Below are 24,910 nucleotides of genomic sequence, written 5' to 3' on the forward strand. Positions count from 1 at the left end.
ATTCAGAATATATAAAGAACTCTTAAAAGTCAACAATTAAAAAAAAAAATTTTTTAATGGGTAAAGGGTTTGACTAGACCTTTCTCCCTAGCGGGTAGATAAATAATCAATAAGCACATGAAAAGATGCTCTACACCATTAGCTATTAGGAAGATGCATATCAAAATCACAGTGAGATACCAACTCATACCCACACTAGGATGCTGCTATTTAAAAAGAAAAAAGAAGAACAAGGAAAATAACTGTTGGAGAGAATGGAACCTTCATATATTGCTAGTGGGAATATTAAATGGTTCACTTGCTTCGAAAAACAGTATGAGAGCTCCTCAAAAAGTTAAACATGATGTTATTACCTTGGTCCCTGGGTTGGGAAGATCCCCTGGAGAAGGGAAAGGCTACCCACTCCAGTATTCTGGCCTGGAGAATTCCATGGACTGTATAGTCCATGGGGCTGCAAAGAGTTGAACATGACTGAGCGACATTCACTTATCATATGACCCAGGAATCTCATCCTGGGTATATACCAAGAAAATGAAAAACATACCATTCACACAAAACTTGTACATGAATGTTCATAATAACATTGTTCACAACAGTCAAAGAGTAAAAATAACACAAACGTCCATTAAATGAGAAAAGGATAATCAAAATGTAGTACATCCATACAATAGAAAATTATTCAACAATAAAAAGAATGAAGTACTGATCCATGCTACGACATAGATGGACTTCAAAACATTATGCTAAGCGATAAAAGACAGACACAAAGGCCACGTTTCCATTTATATGAAATGTCCAGAATAAGCAAATCCCTAGAGACAGAAAGCAGATTAGTGGTTGTCAGGAGATGGGTAAGGGAGGAGTGAGGAGTTACTGCAAAAGAGTAGGGGGTACATGAAAATGTGTTAGGATATCCCTGGTGGCACAGTGGATTAGAACTCGCCTGCCAATACAGGGGACACGTGTTTGATCCCTGGACCTGGAAGATTTCATAAGCCACAGGGTAAGCCCGTGCACCACAACCACTGAGCCCGTGTCCCACAACCACTGAAGCCCGTGTGCCCTGGAGCCCATGCTCCACAACCAGAGAAGCCACCACAATGGGCAGCCTGCGCACCACAATTAGAGAGTAGCCCCCGCTCACCGCAACCAGAGAAAGTCCACGCGCAGCGACAAAGATCCAGTGCAGCCAAAAATGAAAAAGAAAATGTTCTAGAATTAGAACATTTGGTAGTGATGGTTACATAGCTCTGTGACTATTCGAAAAACTACAGATTTACATACTTTAAAAATGATAAATTTTATGGTATGTGAATTATATCTCCAGTTGTAAAAAACAAAAAACCACGCACATTGTTAATACCACCTTATATTTATTTAGTTCCACTTTTTAACTCCCCTGAGGCCTGGCGTGCTGCAATTCATGGGGTCGCAAAGAGTCGGACACGACTGAGCGACTGAACTGAACTGAACCTTCCCAAATTGCCTAAAGTTTATCAACAAAACCACAATGTTAACAATGCATTGATCAATTTAGTCAAATATCCTGTAACTATTTCTCATTCTTCTTTCCAGCCCCTTGCTTGCCCCTTGGCATGGTGATGACATGCTTAACCTCACTTATGTGGTTTTAAACAGAATAGGAAGTGAATTACTAAACTGAGAAAGGGAAAGGCAGAAAAGATTTAGAACAAATAATAAAAGGAAGGTATTCATCCTTTCATCTCCAGCTACCTCTCAGATAACTTTTTAGGGGATCAGGAAATCACATCCTTCTATTAGCTAACAAAAATTCTCATTAAGTCAAATGCTATAATTCCTCAAATCTGATTTCATACATAGCTGCTATTCAATAATTTGATCTGAGTCTGATCCCCATGCAAGTACGCTCTTCATAAGAGACCTCATTCTTACATATATAAAAAGTCAAATCTAAAAAACACATAAATTAGGAGATAGTAACACAATAGAAAGATGACTCACGGGTTAAAAGAATTCCCTACTTGAATTCCTGTACACATCCATTATTATGTACATGAAATATGATGAAGTTTACAAACTTCTTTTCATACTAATGTTTGGAAACCTACTTATTATAAAAAGTGGATGCACCTAATTATTTGTTGCATGCTACAATGTTCCCATCTCTGCCATGCACTGGAGCACAGAAAAGTGCATTAATAAAACTGTATTTAAGAAAAAGACACAAACATACATATGTTTAATTTCTTTCTGATCTTTTTAAACTGAGTTGATTGGAAGAGCTAATTAAAAGTGATTCTTATGTAAGCCGAAGTTTTCAAGAAGGGAACCATGACCCATTATTATAATTTAAAAACTATACTATTATATAATTTGAATTACTTATTTAAAAAAAAAAAAACCTTCCAATGGTAAAGATTATTGAATCAGTAAAAATACAGGTAAGAATTTAGGTGGTTTATCTCAAAGCAAAAACATCTAAACTTTCCACTTCTGTCTGATGAATAAAAAATAAACAGTCTTTCACATGGACCTGAAAGCTAAGCATGATATTGATTTCATAATTTTGCATTTTACTTTCAAACATTTCATATGAAAGAGTGGCTATGGCTAAAATAAATGAAAGGAAAAACATGCATTTATCAGAGTTGAGGATTTAAATTCAAATACTGCTCTCCACTAAGGAAGTCAAATTCTCCTGTACTCTGCATTGTAGAGAAGGAAAGCATGGAAATTCAATGGACCTGCAAGATAAAACTCATAACACATAGTTAAACAGCCGTATGTTAAGTTGAACAAATCACTGTATTTTAATACAGCAAAAACACCTGTCATTATTTACACTTCTTTAATGAAAAAGAAAAACAGAACAAAAAAACACTTTATAACAATACACACCACAAATGGCCTCTACTCGGTCATGGGCAGAACTATAGAATTATTTCAAAACGATCAAAATAATTGAAGTCTAGAAGGGATAAAGTATAAAGTCATGGGAAATTTTAGTTTCCGTTTCAATACAATGTTGTATAAATTAAACAAAAATACTATTCCAGACATAAATGACAAAGCATTACTTAGTCCTGGTAGGTGAACTCCAAATAATATATATTCCCTCTGGCTTTCATCCACTAAATGTATATTGGGATAGTGTTGATATTTTAAAATATAAACCAAAGGATTCTCACCAAAGCTATGTAAAATTAATCTGTTCAAAATTAGGATAAGATAGTTGGATGGCATCACCAACTCAATGGACATGAGTTTGAATAAACTCCAAGAGTTGGTGATGGACAGGGAAACCTGGCGTGCTACTACGGTCCATGTGGTTGCAAAGACTGAGCGACTGAACTAAGTTACTGAACTGAGCGACTGAACTGAACTGGTAGCATAAATGCAGATTATCCAATTCAATTCCTTAACAAATAATAAACTGAGGATTCAGCCGCACCAATAATCAAAAGTTCAAGTGCTTATTAGGAATGTCTGCAAGCTTCCCTGGAGGCTCAGCAGTAAAAATGACAATGCAGAGAACAAAAGAATTTGAATTCCTTAATGGAGAGCAGTATTTGAGTTTAAATCCTCAACTCTGATACAAGAGAAGTGTGTGTGTGGCCATAGCTATGTATTTTTCCTTCATTCATTTTGCTGTGTAGGAGACCACCTGCCACGTAGGAGACTCAGGTTCAATCCCTGAGCCAGGAAGATCCACTGAAGAAGGAAATGGCAACCCAGTTGAGTATTTGTGCCTGGAAAATTTCATGGGGTCGCAAGAGTCGGACATAACCTAGTGACTAAACCACCACCACGATACTACTTCAAAATCTCAGTAGCTGAGGAATGTCTGGGAGAACTGCAAAAATCCCAAAGTTTAGGTATAAGTGTGGAATTGGTAAAGGCAAAATAAAAGTTAACGACAGAATGGGACAATGTAGTCATGCTTGTGGGTGGCATTTCACAAGTCTGTGGCAGGCTCAACGGCATGGGGCAGCAAATTACTAGTTTACTTACAGGGGCAGAACTGACATGCCCAGTCCTCCAAGTACAGATGGGTCTGGAAAAGCAGGAAGCAAAACACCATATGAAAGCATGCTGAACAAACAGAGAAGTGTATGAAACCTTCTCTGACCAAAGTGGAATTCTTCCAGAACATCCCATTAATGCTTCAACCCATGTTACTTCCTCTTCAGCTCTGACATTTCTCAACCTGGCCCTTCTAAATAATGCAATGATAAACTATGAAATAACTGCACTTATTTGCTTACATGTGAGTAAGTGCACAACTGTGAAGTTTTGCAATTTAAAAACTGTATTGAAAATCTGAGTTCCTTATACACTCGTTCCAAGTCTTCCTTCCTGACATGCAGGGCACCTAAAAGCAACGTCTGATTTTTATGTGACCTATAAAAAGGACCCCAAAACATTTTTAAGAGAAATCCTTCATGCTTTCTGATGTTACAATAAAAAAAAAAAAAAAACAAAGTAAATCCAAAGGGTGCTGAATCAAAAAGTCTGAAAATCAGGTTTCTGAGGCCTGATCTGACACTAGGGTGACTAACTGTACCAGATCACCTGAGACTAAGAGATTTCTCAGGATGGGAGTACAGTTAGTGCTAAAACCAAGGAAGTTCCAGCCAAACCAGGGCTAGCTGGGCTCCGTATGGGGGATGATGGCTAAATCACAACCCACTGGGAGCAAAGTTGCAAACATTTGGATAGAATGAAGGATGTAAAAAGATGCAAGGTAAACCAGAAGGCCTCCAGGGCCCTTTAGTTGTCATTTATTACAACCCTATGAAATATTTATACCAGGTTTGATTGGAATGTATATTGCATACCGTAAGTGTACACTTATGTAGGGTCAGAGGGCACTGGGATTATTCTGTGAAGCTATGCATTAAATTTATTAAATTTGGAGCTATATAAGCTTTAATAGTAAAACAGAGCTAGGAGTTTTTAGTTTTTTTAATTTTCATTTCTATAGCAAAGAGGAAAAATAAGCTGCTTCTAGAAAATACCAAGCCAACAGAGAAAATTCTTCCAATATCCACATCCAACTTAACCCCATTTCTCCTCCTCCCAAATCACTGGAGACCTAGGACATCTGGACGAAAGTTTAAAAACAGAACATATTATTTTGACTTACTGATAGCCACTATGAAAGAATACATTTCCACATTTTTAAGAAAGTAAGAACTTAGAAACATGTTTTACAAGTAACTATAAAACCCTACAGAAAAGTAAAGGCAACTACAGCTACCGGCAAAAACAATAGAGTTGTAAAAGAAAAAAGATAAGATCTTGAATTGTTAGAGTATGTTCACTTTCAAATATGTTCCCTAACTTTGGAACTTTATCCTGAAGAATCCCACTTCAGAGAACAACAAAATAAGTTATATGTAAGATCAAGTCACAAAAGCTCAGGGATGATAAAATGAGAACAAACATTTGGACTTCCTCTTTCCTCCTCGGGCATTCTAATTTAAGATAATATCTGACTTACTGGGACTAATACAGGTCCTATCGAAAGCATTTCTGCCATGAAGATTGAGTGATGAGGAATCTCTGAAAGTACAACTATGAAAGAAGTGTTACTCAGTTACTATTTTTTAAGGCAATAACACCAGGGAAGCTTAGAAGAAAACACCTTCAATCCGAAAAACCTACAATATCCATGATGTATACTTTTTTCAGTCATGAATGAGCCAGTCTACCAGGTCTCATCAGCATCTAAAGTACAGTGGGGGTTGGACCATCACTGGCATCTATCTAATATGCTCCTTTATGAGAACTGGGCCTGTGAAAAGTCTGACATCACCAAGAGATTTCTTACTAGTTACTTCAGGGCAGCCTCAAAGTCTGCTTGTGTATTCACACAGGTGGCTCCGCACACACACGTCCAGGCATAGGTTTCCCCCTGCCTCTTCCGAAAGTAGTTTCTCTTCCCAGATCAGTCAACAGTTTGTGCCCAAGTCTATCACAAATGCTGTGGGGACATGAAGGTGTGTGCGAGAGAGGGGATCCAGGCCTTCAGGATAGTTAAACCTGACTTGGGGAGATAAGACATATTCTCATGAGGAGTTCCCAGTGCCAGCAAAATGGATGGCTGTCTTATTAGGAATATGGGGATGCTATCACTTGGCTATTACTTGCATAAATGACAAAGCTTTCATCAAAATAGGTAAGAAATCCATGCTATCTATTTCAAATATATTGGAGTACAATGAATATACAATAAACAAATACAATAAACAAACGAATTGGAGTATGTAATAAGTAACATACCAGTGTGCAATAGTAGGCAAGATGAGGCAAGAGTCCTGTTTTCGGGGTTTTTGTTTGTTTGCTTTTTGGTTACACTGTGGGGCACGTGGGATCTTAGTTCCCTGACCAGGGATTGAACCCATGCCCCCTACCGTGGAAGCTCAGAGTCTTAATCACTAGACCACCAGGGAAGTCCTGGGATGAGAGTCTTAATGATCAAAACATTACCTAAACTCAGGAAAGGAAGTCAGGGAAGAGGAATGGTTTTGCTATTATTACCTCAACAGGGGCAACAGCAAAGGAGAGTGGCTTCTCAAGGCTTTTCTTGAAACCCAGGGGTGTGTTAAGAAATAAGCTGCTAGACTAGGTTCTCAGAGGTTCAGGTTTTAATCCTAACTCCTTCACAATCACATCCTCTCTTGCCCTGGTTTTCTACCTATACTTAAGGTTTGAACTAGATGATGGCTAATATTCCCTTAATGAACACTTCTGGTAACCCTTTCCTTGATAAATATATCCCCTTTCAATCTCCTCTGCTCCCTCTCCCATCCCCATTAAATTACAATGTATAATATTAAATTATTCATGAATCAATGACTTTAGTTTTTTGTGTTTATATATTGCTGGCTTTACGGCAACTGGTTAACAAAGCAAAATTCTAGTTCAGATTGTTAACATCATCAGTTTACATTAACCAGTCCTAATAACCTAGCCAGATTAGTGTGGCATATTACTCAATGTTGTTACAAGAAGTTTTGGCATAGCTATAATTGCCAATGGTGAAGATCTACTCAAATACTGATGTATTCATCGCTTTTAGCTGGTTTAAAATTGGCTTAGCTACACAGCAACCAAGAGTAAGAAAATGTTTCATTTCTTTTTTAAGACAATCCAGTGACAACATCTAAGTATGACTTTGGTATAAAATGGTTACATAAATATCCTTTCATCTTAAGTCTTATTAAACACATGGTGTTTAGTAAAAAAAAAAATAAAAACCAATAAGAGCAGAAGAAGATAAATATGGGTTGCAATATCAAACTATTTCTATTATCATTTTAATGTTGGAAATCTTATTTGGACATCTGAATGTTAGGACAATTAACATCTAGTAGCAGCAATGAATTCAAATAAAACGAAGTCCAATAAAATGCAAAACAATACAACATTCTTTTTAAGTCATTTCAAGACAGAGAAAAAAGAAATCCAAAAAGGAAAAGAAAGAACATACTCAAGCTTCCATATCATATTATGGTATGATAAGGTATGATATCATACCATATTATACTATGGTATGATAAGGAGAATAAGAACAAAAATAAATCAGATAATTGAGAAATATGCCGGAGAAGTTTTTCAAATACTATTCTTGCTTGTATCTACTAGCTCCACTCTACATTTTAAAATTTGGCCAAATTTTCAAAGTATTTGTTAAACAGTTCCTGCATCTGACATATGTTTCCAGGATACTTCTGACATTGATATAAGAGATTATAAAACATTTAGAAATGAAAATGTTACTCTCCAACAAAAAACACTGTAACTTCCAAGCTTCTTCTGTATTCACAAGATGGAAGAACATTTGGAAAATAGTAGCTTTCAGTTTTAAAATGTTCAAATAATATACTTTAAAACAAACACAAAAAGTGTAATTGTTCAAGGCAGGGAAGAGACAAGTCTAAATAAGATCTCAAAATTTATTCTAGGAGACATTCCCTTTCCTTTGCAGTCTCAATCTTCTATACTCCGTAATAAGTAAATTCTTTTATCCCTTCAGCTGGGAAGGACAACCTTTACTCTACCAAGGTGATGACGGGACCACTGCAGTGCTCACCCAGCAAGAAACACATAAATATGAAGTAGCGTCAACTAGATCAAATGAAGAGTATGCAAGCATTGCTTTGCAACGCATTAATTTAGGAACTCAGCGGAGAGGCTCCTACTATATCTAGCTGATCTAAACTTGAGCTCATGATAACACTGCACGAAGCTATGGTAGATAAAAGTGATAGGTAGCGCCAAAAGAACAATTCCACTGACAACACAAACTCCTCCAAGAATTCTTCCAGGCACTGTGATAGGATACATATCTCCATAGCCAACTGTAGTCATAGAGATAATCACCCACCAGCAGGCAGCGGGGATGCTGGCGAAGTCCTTGTTGGATGTTTCCAGGTCCAACCCATGTTCAAGAAGCTGAGAAAGTGCACTAAAGATTGCCATGGCAACACAAATGAAGACAAGTAACATAACCATCTCTCGGTAGCATCGTTTGAGAGTCAAACCAAGTGTCTGAAGACCAATGAAGTGACGGGCCAGCTTAATCACCCAAAAAATCCTCATCATTCTAAGCACCCGCAAGGTGACGCCAGCCCTCTGGAGTTGAGAGTTCTCGCCTGTAAATATGGTCATTAACACGGAGATGTAATACGGTGTGATTGCCAGTAAATCAATGATGTTCAGAGGTCTCTTGACAAACTCACACTTGTTTTTGGAGACGATGAACCTCACGATGCACTCCGCAGTGAACCAACCTATGCAGATAGCTTCAATTATCCTGTCAAGAGAACAAAAGAAGAATTGATCATTTTAATTTTAAGCATTTTAATAGCTCTTAGATTTCTTCAGATAGTACTACACTAACATACTAATTTAGTTACTTTTCCAGAAAACATAAAAGAACAGACAGTATCACCAACATCATCAGACCCACCAGGATGCAACAGAACAACAAATACTTCAACAAATGAAAACTGAACTTGATGAAGTTCTTATTAATATACAGCATGTAACACCATTAAAAAATTTGTTTGCTTATTACTAATACTGTAGAAAAATCTATCTCTTACATGGTGGCCTGAATTAACTTATACTCAGCTTGCCACAATATGAAATGTTATTCCATGAGGATAGTGGTTCTCTACTGCGATGTAAGTTATTAGGTGAATCAGAAGGACATGGTTCCTACAGACAGAGGACATACCCAAGTTTTTGATTATTTATTTCTTGGTAAATAAGAGTGAACTCAAGATCATTTCCTAAAATGTTACTGTTATTTCTTTTTCTCTACAGGCTTGTGTGGGAGACACTGAATCTGAGCCTGCTTCTAAAAGCTTTGCAGGAATGCCAGTGCCTTCTCCAGGACAGCACCAGATCATGACCATCCTTATCATGAGTGTCACAGTGGAAAAAAGGCTGAAGATTCCTACAATGGAGCAAAATAATCACTAGAATTTTCCCAACGACCCAACAAGTTTGCTTGTTTGTTTTCCATAGCTGTTTTCATGCATCATGTATTTTTTTAAGTATAAGGTCACATTTTACCTGCTGCTGCTGCTGCTAAGTCGCTTCAGTCGTGTCCAACTCTGTGCAACCCCATAGACGGCAGCTCACCAGGCTCCCCCGTCCCTGGGATTCTCCAGGCAAGAACACTGGAGTGGGTTGCCATTTCCTTCTCCAATGCATGAAAGTGAAAAGTGGAAGTGAAGTTGCACAGTCATGTACGACTCTTCACGACCCCATGGACTGCAGCTTACCAGGCTCCTCCTTCCATGGGATTTTCCAAGCAAGAGTACTGGAGTGGGGTGCCATTGCCTTCTCCGCACATATTACCTAGATCAGTATTTACCAACCTTTTCACATTACTGCACACACAGAAAAGCATGTAATTAATAGAGCATACTGGCATCAGGGGTAGCATTTCTGAAATGGAAGCCACCAGCCTTACCTCAGAATACTGGTTAGGAAGCCCTGATAAAGAGTGAGAGGTAAGGCTAAAGTGATTTTTAATTAAATTACATTTTAAAATTCAAAGTTATAATAGAGACTTCCCTGGTGGTCCAGTTGGTTAAGAATCTGTCTTCCAATGCAGTGGACGCAGGTTTGATTCCTGCTTGGGGAACTAAGATCTCACATGCCTCAGAGCAACTGAGCCCGCATCACAACTAGAGAGTCCGCACACCATGACGAAAGATCCTGTGTGCTGTAACTAAGATTCAACGCAGCCCAATAAGTAAATAAATCTGTATTTTAAGACATAGTAATCATTATACCATCATTCATTTTTTCCCACTTAATTCAGTCTTGCTACTGACCTAGACCCAAACCTGAGAGGTACAACGGAGAGAGAAGAAAATAAAGCAGGTGGGATGGTAAGGTTTGTGGGGTGACAATTTGAAAAGAATTACCCACGGTGCATTGCACAGAACACAAACTGCACTGGGTGTTACTCATGAAGATTAATAAATAAAATGAATCATGTTCCCCTACTACAGATGCTGGGAAAGACTGAGGGCAGGAGGAGAAGGGGGCGATAGAGGATGAGATGGTTGGATGGCATCACTGACTCAATGGATGTGAGTTTGAGCAAACTCCGGGAGATGGTGAAGGACAAGGAAGCCCGGCACGCTGTAATCCATGGGGTCACAAACAGTCAGATACAACTTAGCCACTGAACAACAACAATCTCCTTACAGGGGTTCCCAGAGCCACAGAGATTAATTTTATTTATTTCTTGAATAGGTGATACATTCACATGGTTTAAATTTCAAAGGTTAAAAAAAGTATAGAGTACCCTATTCCCCCAGCACTCAGTTCCCCAGTGTTCATCTCAGTCCCGATTCCTCAGGGCCCTGGTTAGAAGGGCAAGAGCCACTGACCACCAAGAAAGCAGAAACCTAAGTGTATTAATTTCTTGAGGCTACTGTAAAAACTTGGTGGCTTAAGACTAGAGAAATCTACTTTTTCACAAATCCAGAGGTTGGAAGTGCCAAATCATTATCATCAAGCCAAAATCAAGGGTGAGGAGGACCCACTCCCTCCGGAGGCTCCAGGGTAGAATCCATTCCTCACCTCCTCCAGCTCCTGGTTGGCATCCCTTGGCTTGGAGCCACATCACTCCTATCTCTGCCTCTGTGGCCACTGTGTTAAGTCTCCCTCTGCTTCCACCGTGTAAAGGATACATGTGTAAGGATACACCATGTAAAGATACACTTGATAGCATTTAGAGCCTCTGGGACAACCCAAGACACACTCCCATCTCAAAATTCTTAACGTAATCATATCTGCACGATTCCTTTTGCTATATAAGGCAATATCCACCAGGGGCTACCCAGGTGGCGCTAGTGGTAAAGAACCTGCCTGCTAATGCAGGTAGACATAACAGACACAGGTTCAATTCCTGGGTTGGGAAGATCCCCTGGAGGAGGGCACGGCAACCCACTCCACTATTCTTGCCTGGAGAATCACATGGACAGAGGAGCCTCTCGGGCTATAGTCCATAGGGTCGCAAAGAGTCAGACACGACTGAAGTGACTTAGCATGCACAGTGTAAACTGGCTACCAGCAATTAGGACCTGCCTTTTTGTGGAGAGGAAGGGATTATTTTTCAGCTTACACATAAACCAACCAGGAAGATGAAGTCCACAGTGAAAGTAATCCAACCTACTGCCTGGTGAGGGAGGTCAGCCGATGAAATCACAGCTGTCCCTGTTTCTCTATTACCTGCAACTCGGCACATAGACCCCATTAATTGGTGGCTGGCAGCAGCTTCTCTGTCCCCATTAGACTATCAATAAAAGCTACTGCCATAATGGCTTCTATGAGCCCCAAGGCTTAGAAAACTGGGATGGTAATGAAACTCGGTAGATCTAGAAAACAAGAGGCTGAGTTTTTTCAATATGCAGTTTTTATAAACATAATAGCATGCATCCCTTCTCCCTGACAATGCTCATCAAATACGCCATGCACCCCCCATACCTCTGGCCCTTTGCAGCTAGGCAGGGTCATGTGACCAGTTCTGATCAATGAGCTGTGAGCAAAATGACTACAGTTCAGGGCAGCGGCAATGAAGAGTAGGTGGGAATTCTCTTCCCTGCCATGGCAACCTGAAAACCATGTGTCCTAAAAGGCTCCAAGATGGTATGGTCTCTATCAGCCCAAGTCCCTGCGTATATGTGCAGAGAAAGACAGACATTCCCCATCCTGACTCTGATTGGATATGGTAATGTGAGCAACCAATAAATCTTTGTTGTGTTAAGCCACCAAGATTTCTAAGTTGGCTGTTTGTGGTTGATGTTGTTTAGTTGCTAAGTCATGTTTGACTCTTTTGCAACTCCAAGGACTGTAGCCCACCAGGATTCTCTCTGTCCATGGGATTTCCCAGGCAAGAATACTGGAGTGGGTTGCATTTCTTCCTCCAGGGGATCTTCCCGACCCAGGGTTTGAACTTGCGTCTCCTGCATTAGCAGATGGATTCTTTACCACTGAGCCACCACGGAAGCCTATCCAAGGTAATAAACTGGTAAATTCAGTAAGTAATAATATATGCACTCAAAAGGGATTGCAAAAGTACAAAGCAACCATAATAATAGTTTTCTTAGATCAGCTGCGGGTCTTTCCCGTTCCCAAGCTAAAGTATGATGTCTCCTCTCCAGCCAGACATGAACAAGAGCTCTGGACCTGATGCAGAGAGCCCTGCTGCTGTTCTTGCTCTGATCTTCTAAGGGCTCTCCCAGCAATAAAATCCTAAGATTCGATTAAATTAAGAAGAGTAAAAATGCTAATTGTGCCAAAAACACCAGAACATTTTCAGCTAATTACTTCCACTAGCAGCCAAATTGTTCGGATTTAAAAGGAGGAAATCCAAATGATGCAAAATAATCTTTCAGTAAGGAAATTTCAAAGAGATAAAGTCATCTGTAATGAGGCCCACTGGGCTCATCCTGCTCCACCCCCCAAGTCAGACACAGTTTATAAAGAATTCCACGCGAAAGGGATGAATCAGTGAGAAACCCCAGGCATCCCTCTTTCACCAAGGATTATGCCAAAGCATTCTCCAACAACAAACACTACGAAGCCTGCCAAACCTCCCTATGTTTCCAAATGGCACTGTCACCAAAGCCACCTCCAGCAGCTGATGGAAAACTTGAGTGCTGTGTTACCGAGCATTACAGCCAGCGACTGGGTACTCTGTGGGCTACTTGTACAAAAAACAAGTTGGAAAAAAAGAACAGAAGATACTGAAGGATACCAGACGCCTCAAAGCCCATTCTGATTTCTTTTGAGGCCTAACGATATAGAAGCTAATGAATTTACAGCCTAAAATACAATTCCCACTTATTCAGGCTTTTCAGCTGGGCAGACATCATCTCATTTAACCTTTTTCAAGAACTCTAGGGCGCGTGTATTTCCCCTAATACCTCCATTTTACAGATGACAAAACTGAGGCTGAAAGTTAAACATCTCTTCAAGATCACATAATGAAGAAATTGCTGTGGCACAGGTAATGAAACCCAGATCTACTGGGCTTTGAAGCACTAAGGAACATCTGAACATGCTTATAATTTTATGGCAATGTTCACTGTTAATATTAAATGATATATGTCAATCTCTTCATCTCCATGGTTGATGTATTAAAGCAGATTTTTCACACTGCTGGTTCTTAACCCATAATGGATCAAAATTGACAGAGGTCTTTTTTTTTTGGAAATTAAACAGAAATATTAGAGTGCATCAAAGTATAAAACTTTTGCTTCAGTTATATATAACTGTATACTAAATTACGATGAAAAACGTATTCCTTTCTGTAGGCACTGGATGACCTCAAACTTGCTGGCAATCACCAGTCATTCTAATTCCCCTAACTGATCCCTCATAATAGAAGGCGCTTATGGCAATGACTCAGAGGTTTACAAACAGGCTCCACAGGAGAACAAATGCTTTTAGTGCTAACGAGTTCTACCACGGCGCCCACTTGCCTGCAAGAGACCAGGACAGGACACAAGAGACCATTAACTATGTCGTGTGAGGTGAACCTCCGCCTCCCTCTGGGTGCTATCTTCTCATCTTTTTCCCCTCATTATTCTATTTTGAAAAATTTCAAACATGGAACAAATTCATTAATATTTTAAATATACTTGCTTTTCACCTATTCACCCCTTTATCCAGGTATTAATCTATCTTTTGGGAGGGATGCATTTTAAAGTAAATCCAGGACTTCCTTGCTGACACAGTGGATAAGAATCTGCCTGGTGTTGCAGGAGGCATGGGCTCAATCCCTGGTCCAGGAAGATCCCACATGCTGAGGGGCGGCTAAGCCCCTGCACCACAACTATTGAGCCTGTGTCCTAGAGGCCGGGAGCCGCAACTACTAAAGCCTGCGTGCCCTAGAGCCTGGGCCGTGCAACAAGAGAAGCCATCAAAATTAGAAGCACTGCAACTAGAGAAAAGCCGCATAGCAAGGAAGACCCAGAACAGCCAAAAATAATAAATAAATGAAATTATTTTTAAAAAGCAATGAAGATCCAGATGAGCCAAAAATAATTAATTTAAAAATAAAGTAAATCCAGACATCAATGCATTTCCAGCTAAAAGCTTCAGAGTGCATATTATTAGCCAGAGTTCAATATCTGTTTCATTTTTTTCTTTTGATTTGAACTTTACATGCAATGGAGCACACAAACCTTGAGTGCACGTTAACTGAGGTTTGACAAATGCATGACTTCTATAACCAAAACTCCTATTAAGATATAGAGCATTCACATCACCTGAGAGTTCCCTGCCTTATTCATCTTTGTATCTCCTGCCCTTACTTCCCACGTTCATCAGACACATAACAAGTGTTAAACAGCTTTTTGCCCAGTACAATATAAGTGACCTTGACAGAACTTGAAGGACGAGAATGGCTTCTTCTGGAAGCTTTATAAGATAACTGAAGTCTGCCATCAAAAATGGTGCTGAATTCAGCTGGACCCTTGTCTTACACCAAGTATAAAAGTTAACTCAACATGAATCAAAGCTAAATGTAAGACCTAAGATAATTTTTTTTAATTCCTATTAGAAAACATAGAGGGAACGCTTCATAACATTTGACTTGGCCATGATTTCTTGGACATGACACAGAAAGAACAAACAACAAAAATAAAGAGAGACAAATGAGACTTGCCTCAAACTTAAAAGCTTTTGTGCATCAACAAACACAACTGAGTGAAAAGGCAAGCTACAGAAAAGAAAATATTTGCAAATCATGTATCTGATGAGAGATTAACATCCAGAATACATATCAAACCCCTACAACTCAACAACAAAAAAATCAAACAATCCGACTTAAAAATGAGCAAAGGATCTGCATAGACATTTCTCAAAGATGATACACAAATGGCCAACAAGCTCTATGTCACTAATCATCTGAGAAATGAAATCATCAAAGTCATCACGATCATCAGAAGATACCATCTCACATCCTTTAGGATGCCTACTATTAGAAACAGAAAACAAGTATTGATGAGTATGTGGTGAAATTGAAATCTCTGTGTACTATTGTTAAGACTCCAAAATAGTGCAGCAGCTATGGAAAACAGTACCAAAGTTCCTCAAAAAATTAAAAATAGAACTTCCATATGATCCAGCAATCCCACTTCTGGGTATATACCCAAAAGAACTGAAAGCAGGATGTGGAAGACCTGTGTTCCCAGAAGCACAATTCACAATAGTCAACAGGTGGAAGCAACCCAAACGTCCACTGATGAAGGAATCAATAAACAGAATGTGTCATAGTCTTACAATGGAATATTATTCAGCTTTACAAAGGAAGAAAATCCTGTCACATGCTAAAAAATGGATGAGCCTTCAGGATATTATACTAAGTGAAAGAAAGCCATCACACACTCACAAAGACAAATACTGAATGATTCTACCTACATGGGCCTCCCTGATAGCTCAGTTGGTAAAGAATCCACCCACAATGCAGGAGACCCTGGTTCAATTCCTGGGTTGGCAAGATCTGCTGGAGAAGGGATAGGCTACCCACTCTAGTATTCTTGGGCTTCACTGTGGCTCAGCTCCTAAAGAATCCACCTGCAATGAGGGAGACCTGGGTTCAATCCTTGGGTTGGGAAGATCTCCCGGAAAAGGGAAAGGCTACCCACTCCAGTATTCTGTCCTTGAGAATTTCAAGGACTGTATAGTCCATGGGGTTGCAAAGGGTCGGATGTGACTGAGGGACTTTCACTTTCACCTGTATGAGGTATATAAAGTAGTCAAATTTAAAAGTAGAGTGGTGGTTACCAGGGGCTGAGGGAAAAGGAAAAAGAGAAATTGTTGTTTAATGGGTATTCCTCCTAACACCTCCATATTACCAATGACAAAACTGAGGCTGAAAAGTTAAACATCTTTTCCAAGATCACACAATTAAGAAATGGCAGTGGCACAGGATGGAGAAGGCGATGGCCCCCACTCCAGTGCTCTTGCCTGGAGGATCCCATGGACGGAGGAGCCTGGTGGGCTGCAGTCCATGGGGTCACTAAGAGTCAGACACGACTGAGCGACTTCACTTTCACTTTTCACTTTCATGCATTGGAGAAGGCAATGGTAACCCACTCCAGTGTTCTTGCCTGGAGAATCCCAGGGACGGGGGAGCCTGGTGGGCTGCCGTCTACGGGGCCGCACAGAGTCGGACACGACTGAAGCGACTTAGCAGCAGCAGCAGTGGCACAGGAAATAAAACATGGATCTACTAGGCTTTGAAGCACTAAGAAACATCTGAAGGTGCTGATGACTTTTATAACAATGTTTATTATTAATGTTAAATGATATATGTCAACCTCTTAGTCTCTATGGTTTATGTATTAGAGCAGTTTTCACTCTTCTGGTTCTTAACACAGTTTCAGATATGCAAGATGGTAAATTTTATATTATGTATTTTTTACCATGATAAAAAAAGAAAAAGGAGAGAAGGCAGTGGGATTTAAACCCATGCTCCCAAAGAAACTGGAGCCTTAATTCAGACTCTTAGACCATGTGCCCATGCTACCCACTGGGTCAAACTAAAGCAATGGTGTGGATGCTGCCATTAAAGCAGTGACTTACATTCTGCCTTACTGCAGAAGGATTTAAGGTGATTGTTCCCGTCATTCGCTCCAGCCAGAACCTGATTAAAATTCAATATTACAGAGACAATTAAGAAAGCTAAAATATAAAGGGGCTTCCCTTGTGGCTCAGCTGGTAAAAAATCTGCCTGCAATATGGGAGACCTGGGTTCGATCCCTAGGTTGGGAAGATCCCCCTGGAGAAGGGAAAGGCTACCCACTCCAGTATTCTAGCCTGGAGAAATACTGTAATTTCTGGAGAAATTCATGGACTGTAAAGACCATGGGGTCACCAAGAGCTGGACACGACTGAACAACTTTCACTTCCCTTCACAATATAAAGAAGTCGAAGACTGAATATTTTTACTGAAGAGGTGACTTGAAAAAGTTAAATGAATGACACAAATATACGAAAGAACAGAAAACATCTGCAATATTTATTGTATATGTATGTTATATAAATACTATATACATAAGTATACATATGTAATTATAATAAAATTATATTTAAAAGCAAGTACAATGCCACAGTGATTAAGAATATAGCATAAAAAATGCTTTATTATTTCAAACCTCAATAACTGTTTCTTTTCAACTGAAATAGAATTTTAGGATTCAAGTTTTATAGTTTTGGTGGGGAAAAATGAAATATAAGTCCCTTAAAAGGCACATACACGTTGACAAACAAATATAAGATAAATGATAATAGACTGAGATCATTTTTTACATGAAATAAAAATATGAACATGAAATTGTCCAACAAAGGAGGATTTTTAAAAATATTTATTTTTGGTTGTACCGGGTCTTTGTTGCAGCATAAGAGATCTTTAGGGCAGACGCCGCCACCCTGGAGCTTCCTTTGCTGTCTAGCCATGGTCAACCCCACCGTGTTCTTCGACATCGCTGTCGATGGCGAGCCCTTGGGCCGCGTCTCTTTTGAGCTGTTTGCAGACAAAGTTCCAAAGACAGCAGAAAACTTTCGTGCTCTGAGCACTGGAGAGAAAGGATTTGGTTATAAAGGTTCCTGCTTTCACAGAATAATTCCGGGATTTATGTGCCAGGGTGGTGACTTCACACGCCATAATGGTACTGGTGGCAAGTCCATCTATGGCGAGAAATTTGATGATGAGAATTTCATTCTGAAGCATACAGGTCCTGGCATCTTGTCCATGGCAAATGCTGGCCCCAACACAAATGGTTCCCAGTTTTTCATCTGCACTGCCAAGACTGAGTGGTTGGATGGCAAGCATGTGGTCTTTGGCAAGGTGAAAGAGGGCATGAATATTGTGGAAGCCATGGAGTGCTCTGGGTCCAGGAATGGCAAGACCAGCAAGAAGATCACCATTGCTGACTGTGGACAAATCTAATAAATTTCACTTGTGTTTTACTTAAACACCAGACCATTCCTTCTGTAGCCCAGGAGAGCACCCCTTCACCCCACCTGCTTGAAATATCCTATAATCTTTGTGCTCTTGCTATAGTTTTTTGGGTTCCATATTTTCCTTATCCCCCTCCAAGTTTAGCTGGATTGCAAAGTTAAATTTATGATTATGAAATAAAAACTAAACAATTAAAAAAAAAGAGAGAGATCTTTAGTTGCAGCATGTGGGATCTAGTTCCCTGACCAGAGATAGAACCCAGGCCTCCTGCACTAGAAGCAGGGACTCTTAGCTGCTAGACCACCAAGGATGTCCAAAGACAGTGATGTTGATGTTCAGTTGCTCAGTCGTGTCTCACTCTTTGCGACCCCATGGACTGCAGCCCTCCAGGCTTCCCTGTCCTTCACCAACTTCCGGAGTTTGTCCAAAGATAGGGGAATCTTGAAGCAAGTAACCCTTCTCCACTAATAACATGCTCTGAAACCATGGATACACTATTCAATCTCTCTTCCTAAATTTTCCTCAATGATTAAATGATGAGAATGCCAGGAGGACCTATCTCTCAGGTTGTCTTAAGGATTAAAGGAATTAGGGACTTCCCCTGTCCAGTGGTCCAGTGGTTAAGAATCTGCCTTGCAATGCAGGGGATGTGGGTTCCATCCCTGGTCCAGGAATGCAAATTCCACATGTCATGGAGCAACTAAGCCCATGCGTCACAACTAGAGAGTCCTTGCACCACAACAAAAGATCCCGGTGTGCCACAACTAAGACATAGCCAAATAAATAAATAGATAAATTTTTTAAAAATAATAAATATTAAAAAAAGAATTAAATGAATTAATATGAAATAATAGTAAAAGCTTAATAAATTGTGTCTATAATTGTCATTATTACAAACCATCTCTGGACTCATAGTCTTCCCTTCATATTCAAAAGGAGATCACTTCGGTATTTTCCTGAGCACAAAGAGAAGGCAAGGATGAATGCTTCATCTTTTCATTTTCTTTTCTCCCAAGAATTCTGCTTATATTTTTATACACTGCTGGCTGAAGCATAAAGTGGTAAAAACCTCTTAAAAGAGCAATTGCCAGGATTTGTCAGGCTTTATACTGCACATGAGACCCAGCCACCCACTCAAGGAATTTATCTTACAAACACACTCTCATATTTACAAAAGAATATGTACAATGAGACTCACTGTTTGTAATACCCAAGGATAAAAAAAAAAAACAAACATCTATCCATTGGAGACTCATTATATAAATGTATTTCCCGAAGTCATCAGGTTGAATCATAGGAAATTGACATTGGGAATTTAACAACTCTACCTTATGCCATGTAGCCACAAAAAGGAATGTGGTGAGGTGCATTACTGTGATTTGATGTGAAGCAGGCTTCATGACATACAGGTGCAGAACAGTGCATATATTATGTTCTAATTGTGTGTGTATGTGTGCATACATGTACTAGAAGGATACTTAAGAAACTGTTAGCTGCTGCCTCCAGAGAGGGAGCCTGGGGCAGGATGGAAACTCATTTTTTATTTTATTACCTTTGGTAATGTTAAATGATTTACCATGTGCCCATATTATTTTTCCAATTAAGAAAAAATTTTAAGGAAAAATGAAAAAGCATGCCCAACTAGAACAGCAAGCACTATGATGGAGTTACCAGTGACTTGAATCAACCAGCACACTCCCAAGAGAGGCACAGAAAGAAAAGTTGCACCCTTCCTACCCCAAGCTTTCAGACTGAAACATATGAGGCATTTCCAATCACATTTCCAACAGGTCTGTACTGTCTGATGATACCTGGTGTAACAAAAATTTCCAACGAATTGCACATCACCATCCACTACATTCTCTACAGTCTTTTTCATGTCCTTATAAGAGTTTTTGCCACAAGTCCAATGGGAGAAAAAGCTCAGTTAAAAAAAAAAAACCACCTGATTTTTTTTCTTATGTACTTTAATTACCTTACAAAAAAAAATCCACTCATACATGTTTATCCTTCTACTCTAGATCAATAATGAGAATACATTAAATACTTAAAGTACCAAGCATTTTTCTGTAAATTTACACATACTAATTCACTTAATTCTCACAACTGAATGCAATAGGTTTTATTTTTCCCCACCTATAAATGAGGAAATTGAAGCAAAGATAAGTTACTTGCTCATGCCACACAGCTAATAAATGGCAGATTAATAATATATACTCATTGGTTATGTAATACATTGAATCCTGGCTGGGATTTATGCATTTCCTTATGGTTGTAATTAATGTACACTTGTTATTTTATGTTCCTCACTTCGTATTACTTTGCTTACTAATGCCTGTATTTGGATGGCATCTTTAGGACATGTGGTAGGATAAAAACAAGGATAAACAGAAAGGTCAGTCTTCTACCACTGGGGATTGGCTACAGAGGACTGGACTCCCCTTTGGAGTTTTTAAGGGGTCGCTACTATTCTACTGGGCTTCCCTGATGGCTCAGATGGTAAAGAATCTGCCTGCAAAGCAGGAGATGCAGGTTCGATCCCTGGGTTGGGAAAATCCCCTGGAGGAGGGCATGGCAACCCACTCCAGTATCTTGCCTGGAGAATGCCACAGACAGAGGAGCTTGGCAGAATCGGTCCATAGGGTCACAAAGAGTTGGACACAACTGAAACTACTTAGCATACACACACACATGAGCATACATCCCAGAACCCTTTATTGTCCTCCCTGTCTGATGGGTCAGCAAGCATTTACAAAGGGAGGCAAGAAATGTCCTAGGCTTCATCTGAGTCTCCTACGATGGGGGATCCAACGCCCTGGGGTAAGGATGGAGTGACAATCTGTTACTTGGATGTGGTTCTAAGCCGGTGGATCACGTTAATTCATTCATCACACAGTGAAGTTTGTGAATTCCTACTGTATGCCAGGAGCCAAAGAGCCACTGAGAGGTCTAGAAAGGTGACTTATACATAGAACTTAATTATAATTATGCAAGGCGTCATCATTGGAGGAAGCTGGGTGAAGGGTACACTGGAACTCTCAGTATTACTTTTGCAACTTCTTGTGAGTATAAAAGGATTTCAAAATAAAAAGTTTCTTTAAAAACAACAAAACAGGGGCTTCCCTACAGTGGCTAAGACTCTAAGCTCCCAATGCAGGGGGCCCAAGTTCGATCCCTGCTCATGGAACTAGGTCTCACATGCTGCAACTAAGAGTTTGCATGACAAAACTAAAATATCCCACATGCTACAGGGAAGATCAAACATCCCGCGTGCCTCAACTAAGACCCAGCACAGCCAAATAAATAATTTTAAACAACAACAGCAAAAAGAAGGCCGAATTTAACCTAAAAAACATCTTAGTGAAAGGTAAGATATACCCTCCCCAACAACAACCTTGCTTGCCTGTAGAAACTCAAATGTAAAATGTAGAGAGTGATAAATGCTGTAATCAACATGCATTAAGTTCAGAAGAAAGTTAAGTTTTCCTTCATCTGGGGGATTATGGAAAACTTCTTCAAGAAAGTGGCGATTTAATCTGTCATGGAAAGACCAGCACAAGCAAAGGCAGGAAGGTGCTGATAAACCAGGAGCAATGAAAGCAATTACATTAAAAAAAAAGTCCAAGGCAGGTAATAAAGACAGAAAGGTAAATTAAACCCTGAAGTTTATTTGATGTTAATAATCATGGGTACCATTTACTGAAATGACTCCTATGAGGCTGGTAATTTCAATATACCATGTCATAAGCATATATGGAAAGGAGCCAGGTTATCAAATTGTTAACAGTGGTTGGTTCAAGAGAAAGAGGAAGACTGGCAGGTAAATTACTATAAAGTAGGAATCCATTTTTTTGCCATAAACATCTATGAATAGCTGAATTTTTCACAATTAGAACGTATTCAAGTATTAATTATGTGATTCTTTAAATAACTTTCTTAAACTTTTATTCTTTAATTTATTTATTTATTTTCATCTTTGGCTGTGCTGGGTCTTCGTTGCTGCATGGGCTCTTTCTCCAGTTGCAGCAATCGGGGGCCTACTCTCTGGTTGCGGTGTACAGCCTTTTCACTGCAGTGGCTTCTCTTGTAGAGCATGGGCTCTAGGCACATGGGCTTCAGTAGTTGTGGCAAATGGGCTTCGTTGCTCCACAGCACATGGGATCTTCCCGGACCAGGGATCAAAACTGTGTCTCCTGCATTGGCAGGTAATTCTTTACCAGTGAGCCACCAGGAAAGCCTTTTAAATAACTTTTAAGGATACATTATTACCTTCAGGGCCCACAAGTTGGTCATGACTATTGCATTATTCCTATTGTACAGATACGAAAACAAGTTCCAAGCTAAGTCAGTGGCCTGGCTGAGGGGATGGGACTACAGCAGGGACATTTCTGCTGGGGAAGAGACTGAAAACAGGAGATCTGCCTATGGAATTACTAAAATATGCAAAAACAAAAATAAAGGCCAGAAACCAAGCAGTGATGGTAGAATAAGGATAGGAGGGGCCAGGTCAGAAAAGTCACAGGCGCAGAAAAGCCTCAGAGAGCACAGAACAGGGGCCTCACTGGGCTGCTGAGTGAGATGTGCAGTGGAAAGAGGGGGGAGTGTAGGATTAAGGGCTGGAAGCCTTATGGCAAAGCTGATAGATTTTCAAAGTTACAGCTTTAAAGGCAAAGGGAACCCATTAAAGATCTGGCAACAGGTAGGTTCATTCATTGAATAAGCATTTCTTAAGAGGTTACTATGTGCTGGGCACATTGCCAGGCTCAGGAGCTGGGGAGAGGCCAAGTGCACTGTGGGAATACATGTTGGGCAGGAGTTTTTGAAATGACTGGAGGCTGCAGACAGTCAGGAGACTAGACACAGGCAAGAGAAAGGGAAGGCCCAAACTGGCAGATGATGGGAATACAATGAAATTAAATAAAATGATGGGGGAAAGGTGACAGAAGCCTTCAACAAGACCCTGCCACTGACTGGCTATGAGCACTGCAGATGCAAGGATGTCAGCAGACGCCGAGGACTCAGCAGACCTTCATCACCACCCTGGAGACGAGCGGGTCAGACAGAACCTGGCCCACCCCTATACAAAAGGCAAGTGAAGAAAAACCACCCAACAAAATCCTATTACAAGAGATAGCCACTCTGAACAAGTCTCTCAATTTTCCTAATAGATGAAATGACAGATCATCTTCCAGAGACAAATTATGAAAAGCATTTCATCAATACCATTGCTGTAGGCTTCCCTGGTGGCTCAGTCAGTAAAAAAAAAAAAAAAAAAAAAAATCCACCTGCAATGCAGGAGACCACCTGCAATGCAGGAAACACGGATTCAAAATCTGGGTCGGGAAGATCCCCTATAGAAGGGAAAGGCTACCCACTCCAGCATTCTTGCCTGGAGAATTCCATGGACAGAGGAGCCTGGTGGGCTATAGTCCATGGGGTCGCAAGGAGTGGGACATGACTTAGCAACTTAACCACCCCCACCACATACATTACTATTTGTGTTCACTACCCTCTAATCGAGGACCTGGCTCTGGGCTGACTCTGAAGAAACCATCCACGTTTCTGTCTGTATCTCACCAGATGCTCTCAAAGTCAGGGACACCAGGACAGCTCTTCTTCACCAGATGCTGATGAATGTGTTTTCAGTAAACCACCACGTTCTAGATGAAAATACACATAACAAGTAGGGAGACCCAAAACCTGTGGTTCTGTTCTCATTACTAAAAAATTTCCCAGAGATGAGATGACTCAGACCCACCAGCACCTACCCATCAGCATTCTCCACTCCAGGGGGATCCCCTTCATCCTGCAGGTACATAACCTCCCCCAGCACCTTCATCTCCCCTCCAGAGAGACACAAATCCATCTAAATAATGATACAAGAAGATCAACTCATTGCAAGAATCCGTTCCCAATCCATATATAACTATCAGATGGGTTCTACTACTTTCTGTTTATTTCATTGGTAATTCATTACTAAAAGGAATTTTTTTAAAAAAGAAAGGATATCAAGAGACTATCCTCCTCTTTAGACATGATCCTCTTATAAAAACTGATACCAATTTTTCCTTTCTTTTCTAGTTTCTCTTGTATTCTTACATTTTAAATATTCTTTTCCATTATGATTTATCACAGGATATTGAATACGGTTCCCTGTGCTCTAAGTAGGACCTTGTTATTTATCCATCCCGTATATACTAGTATAAACTAATACGCTAGTATAGGACCCGCCCTCTGCTAACCCTAAGTCATTCCCTCCTCTAATTCTTTTATTTAATAGCATTTTATCTTTTTTTAATTGAAATATAGTTAACAAATACTATATTAGTTTCAGATGCACTGCATAGTGATTTGATATCTGTATACATTATCAAATGATTGCCATGGCAAGTCTAGTAACCATCTGTCCCTGTACAAAAT

General features: G+C 39.9%; 2 protein-coding genes across 3 annotated transcripts in view; one reads left to right on the forward strand and one right to left on the reverse strand.

Moving 5' to 3' along the window:
- Nucleotides 1-454: 454 nt before the first annotated feature.
- The window catches only part of KCNG3 (potassium voltage-gated channel modifier subfamily G member 3), a 62,277-nt gene continuing 37,821 nt past the window's right edge, over nucleotides 455-24,910 (reverse strand). For both annotated transcript variants that reach the window (XM_006056794.3, XM_006056793.3), the window contains exon 2: nucleotides 455-8,803. In XM_006056794.3, the coding sequence (XP_006056856.2) occupies nucleotides 8,158-8,803 (646 nt within the window). In that variant the 3' untranslated portion in view covers nucleotides 455-8,157. The remainder of the gene's footprint in view (nucleotides 8,804-24,910) is intronic.
- On the forward strand, nucleotides 17,969-18,692 carry LOC102404617 (peptidyl-prolyl cis-trans isomerase A-like). Its single transcript, XM_044925854.2, has one exon. It carries the CDS (start codon nucleotides 17,984-17,986, stop codon nucleotides 18,476-18,478), a length of 495 nt encoding a protein of 164 aa, XP_044781789.2. The 5' UTR covers nucleotides 17,969-17,983; the 3' UTR covers nucleotides 18,479-18,692.

This window comes from Bubalus bubalis, chromosome 12, assembly GCF_019923935.1.
Source record: "Bubalus bubalis isolate 160015118507 breed Murrah chromosome 12, NDDB_SH_1, whole genome shotgun sequence".
In the NCBI taxonomy this organism is placed as follows: domain Eukaryota; kingdom Metazoa; phylum Chordata; class Mammalia; order Artiodactyla; family Bovidae; genus Bubalus; species Bubalus bubalis.

Excerpts from the sequence above, each read along its gene's own strand:
- LOC102404617 (XM_044925854.2), top strand. The coding sequence starts at position 17,984 with ATGGTCAACCCCACCGTGTTCTTCGACATCGCTGTCGATGGCGAGCCC.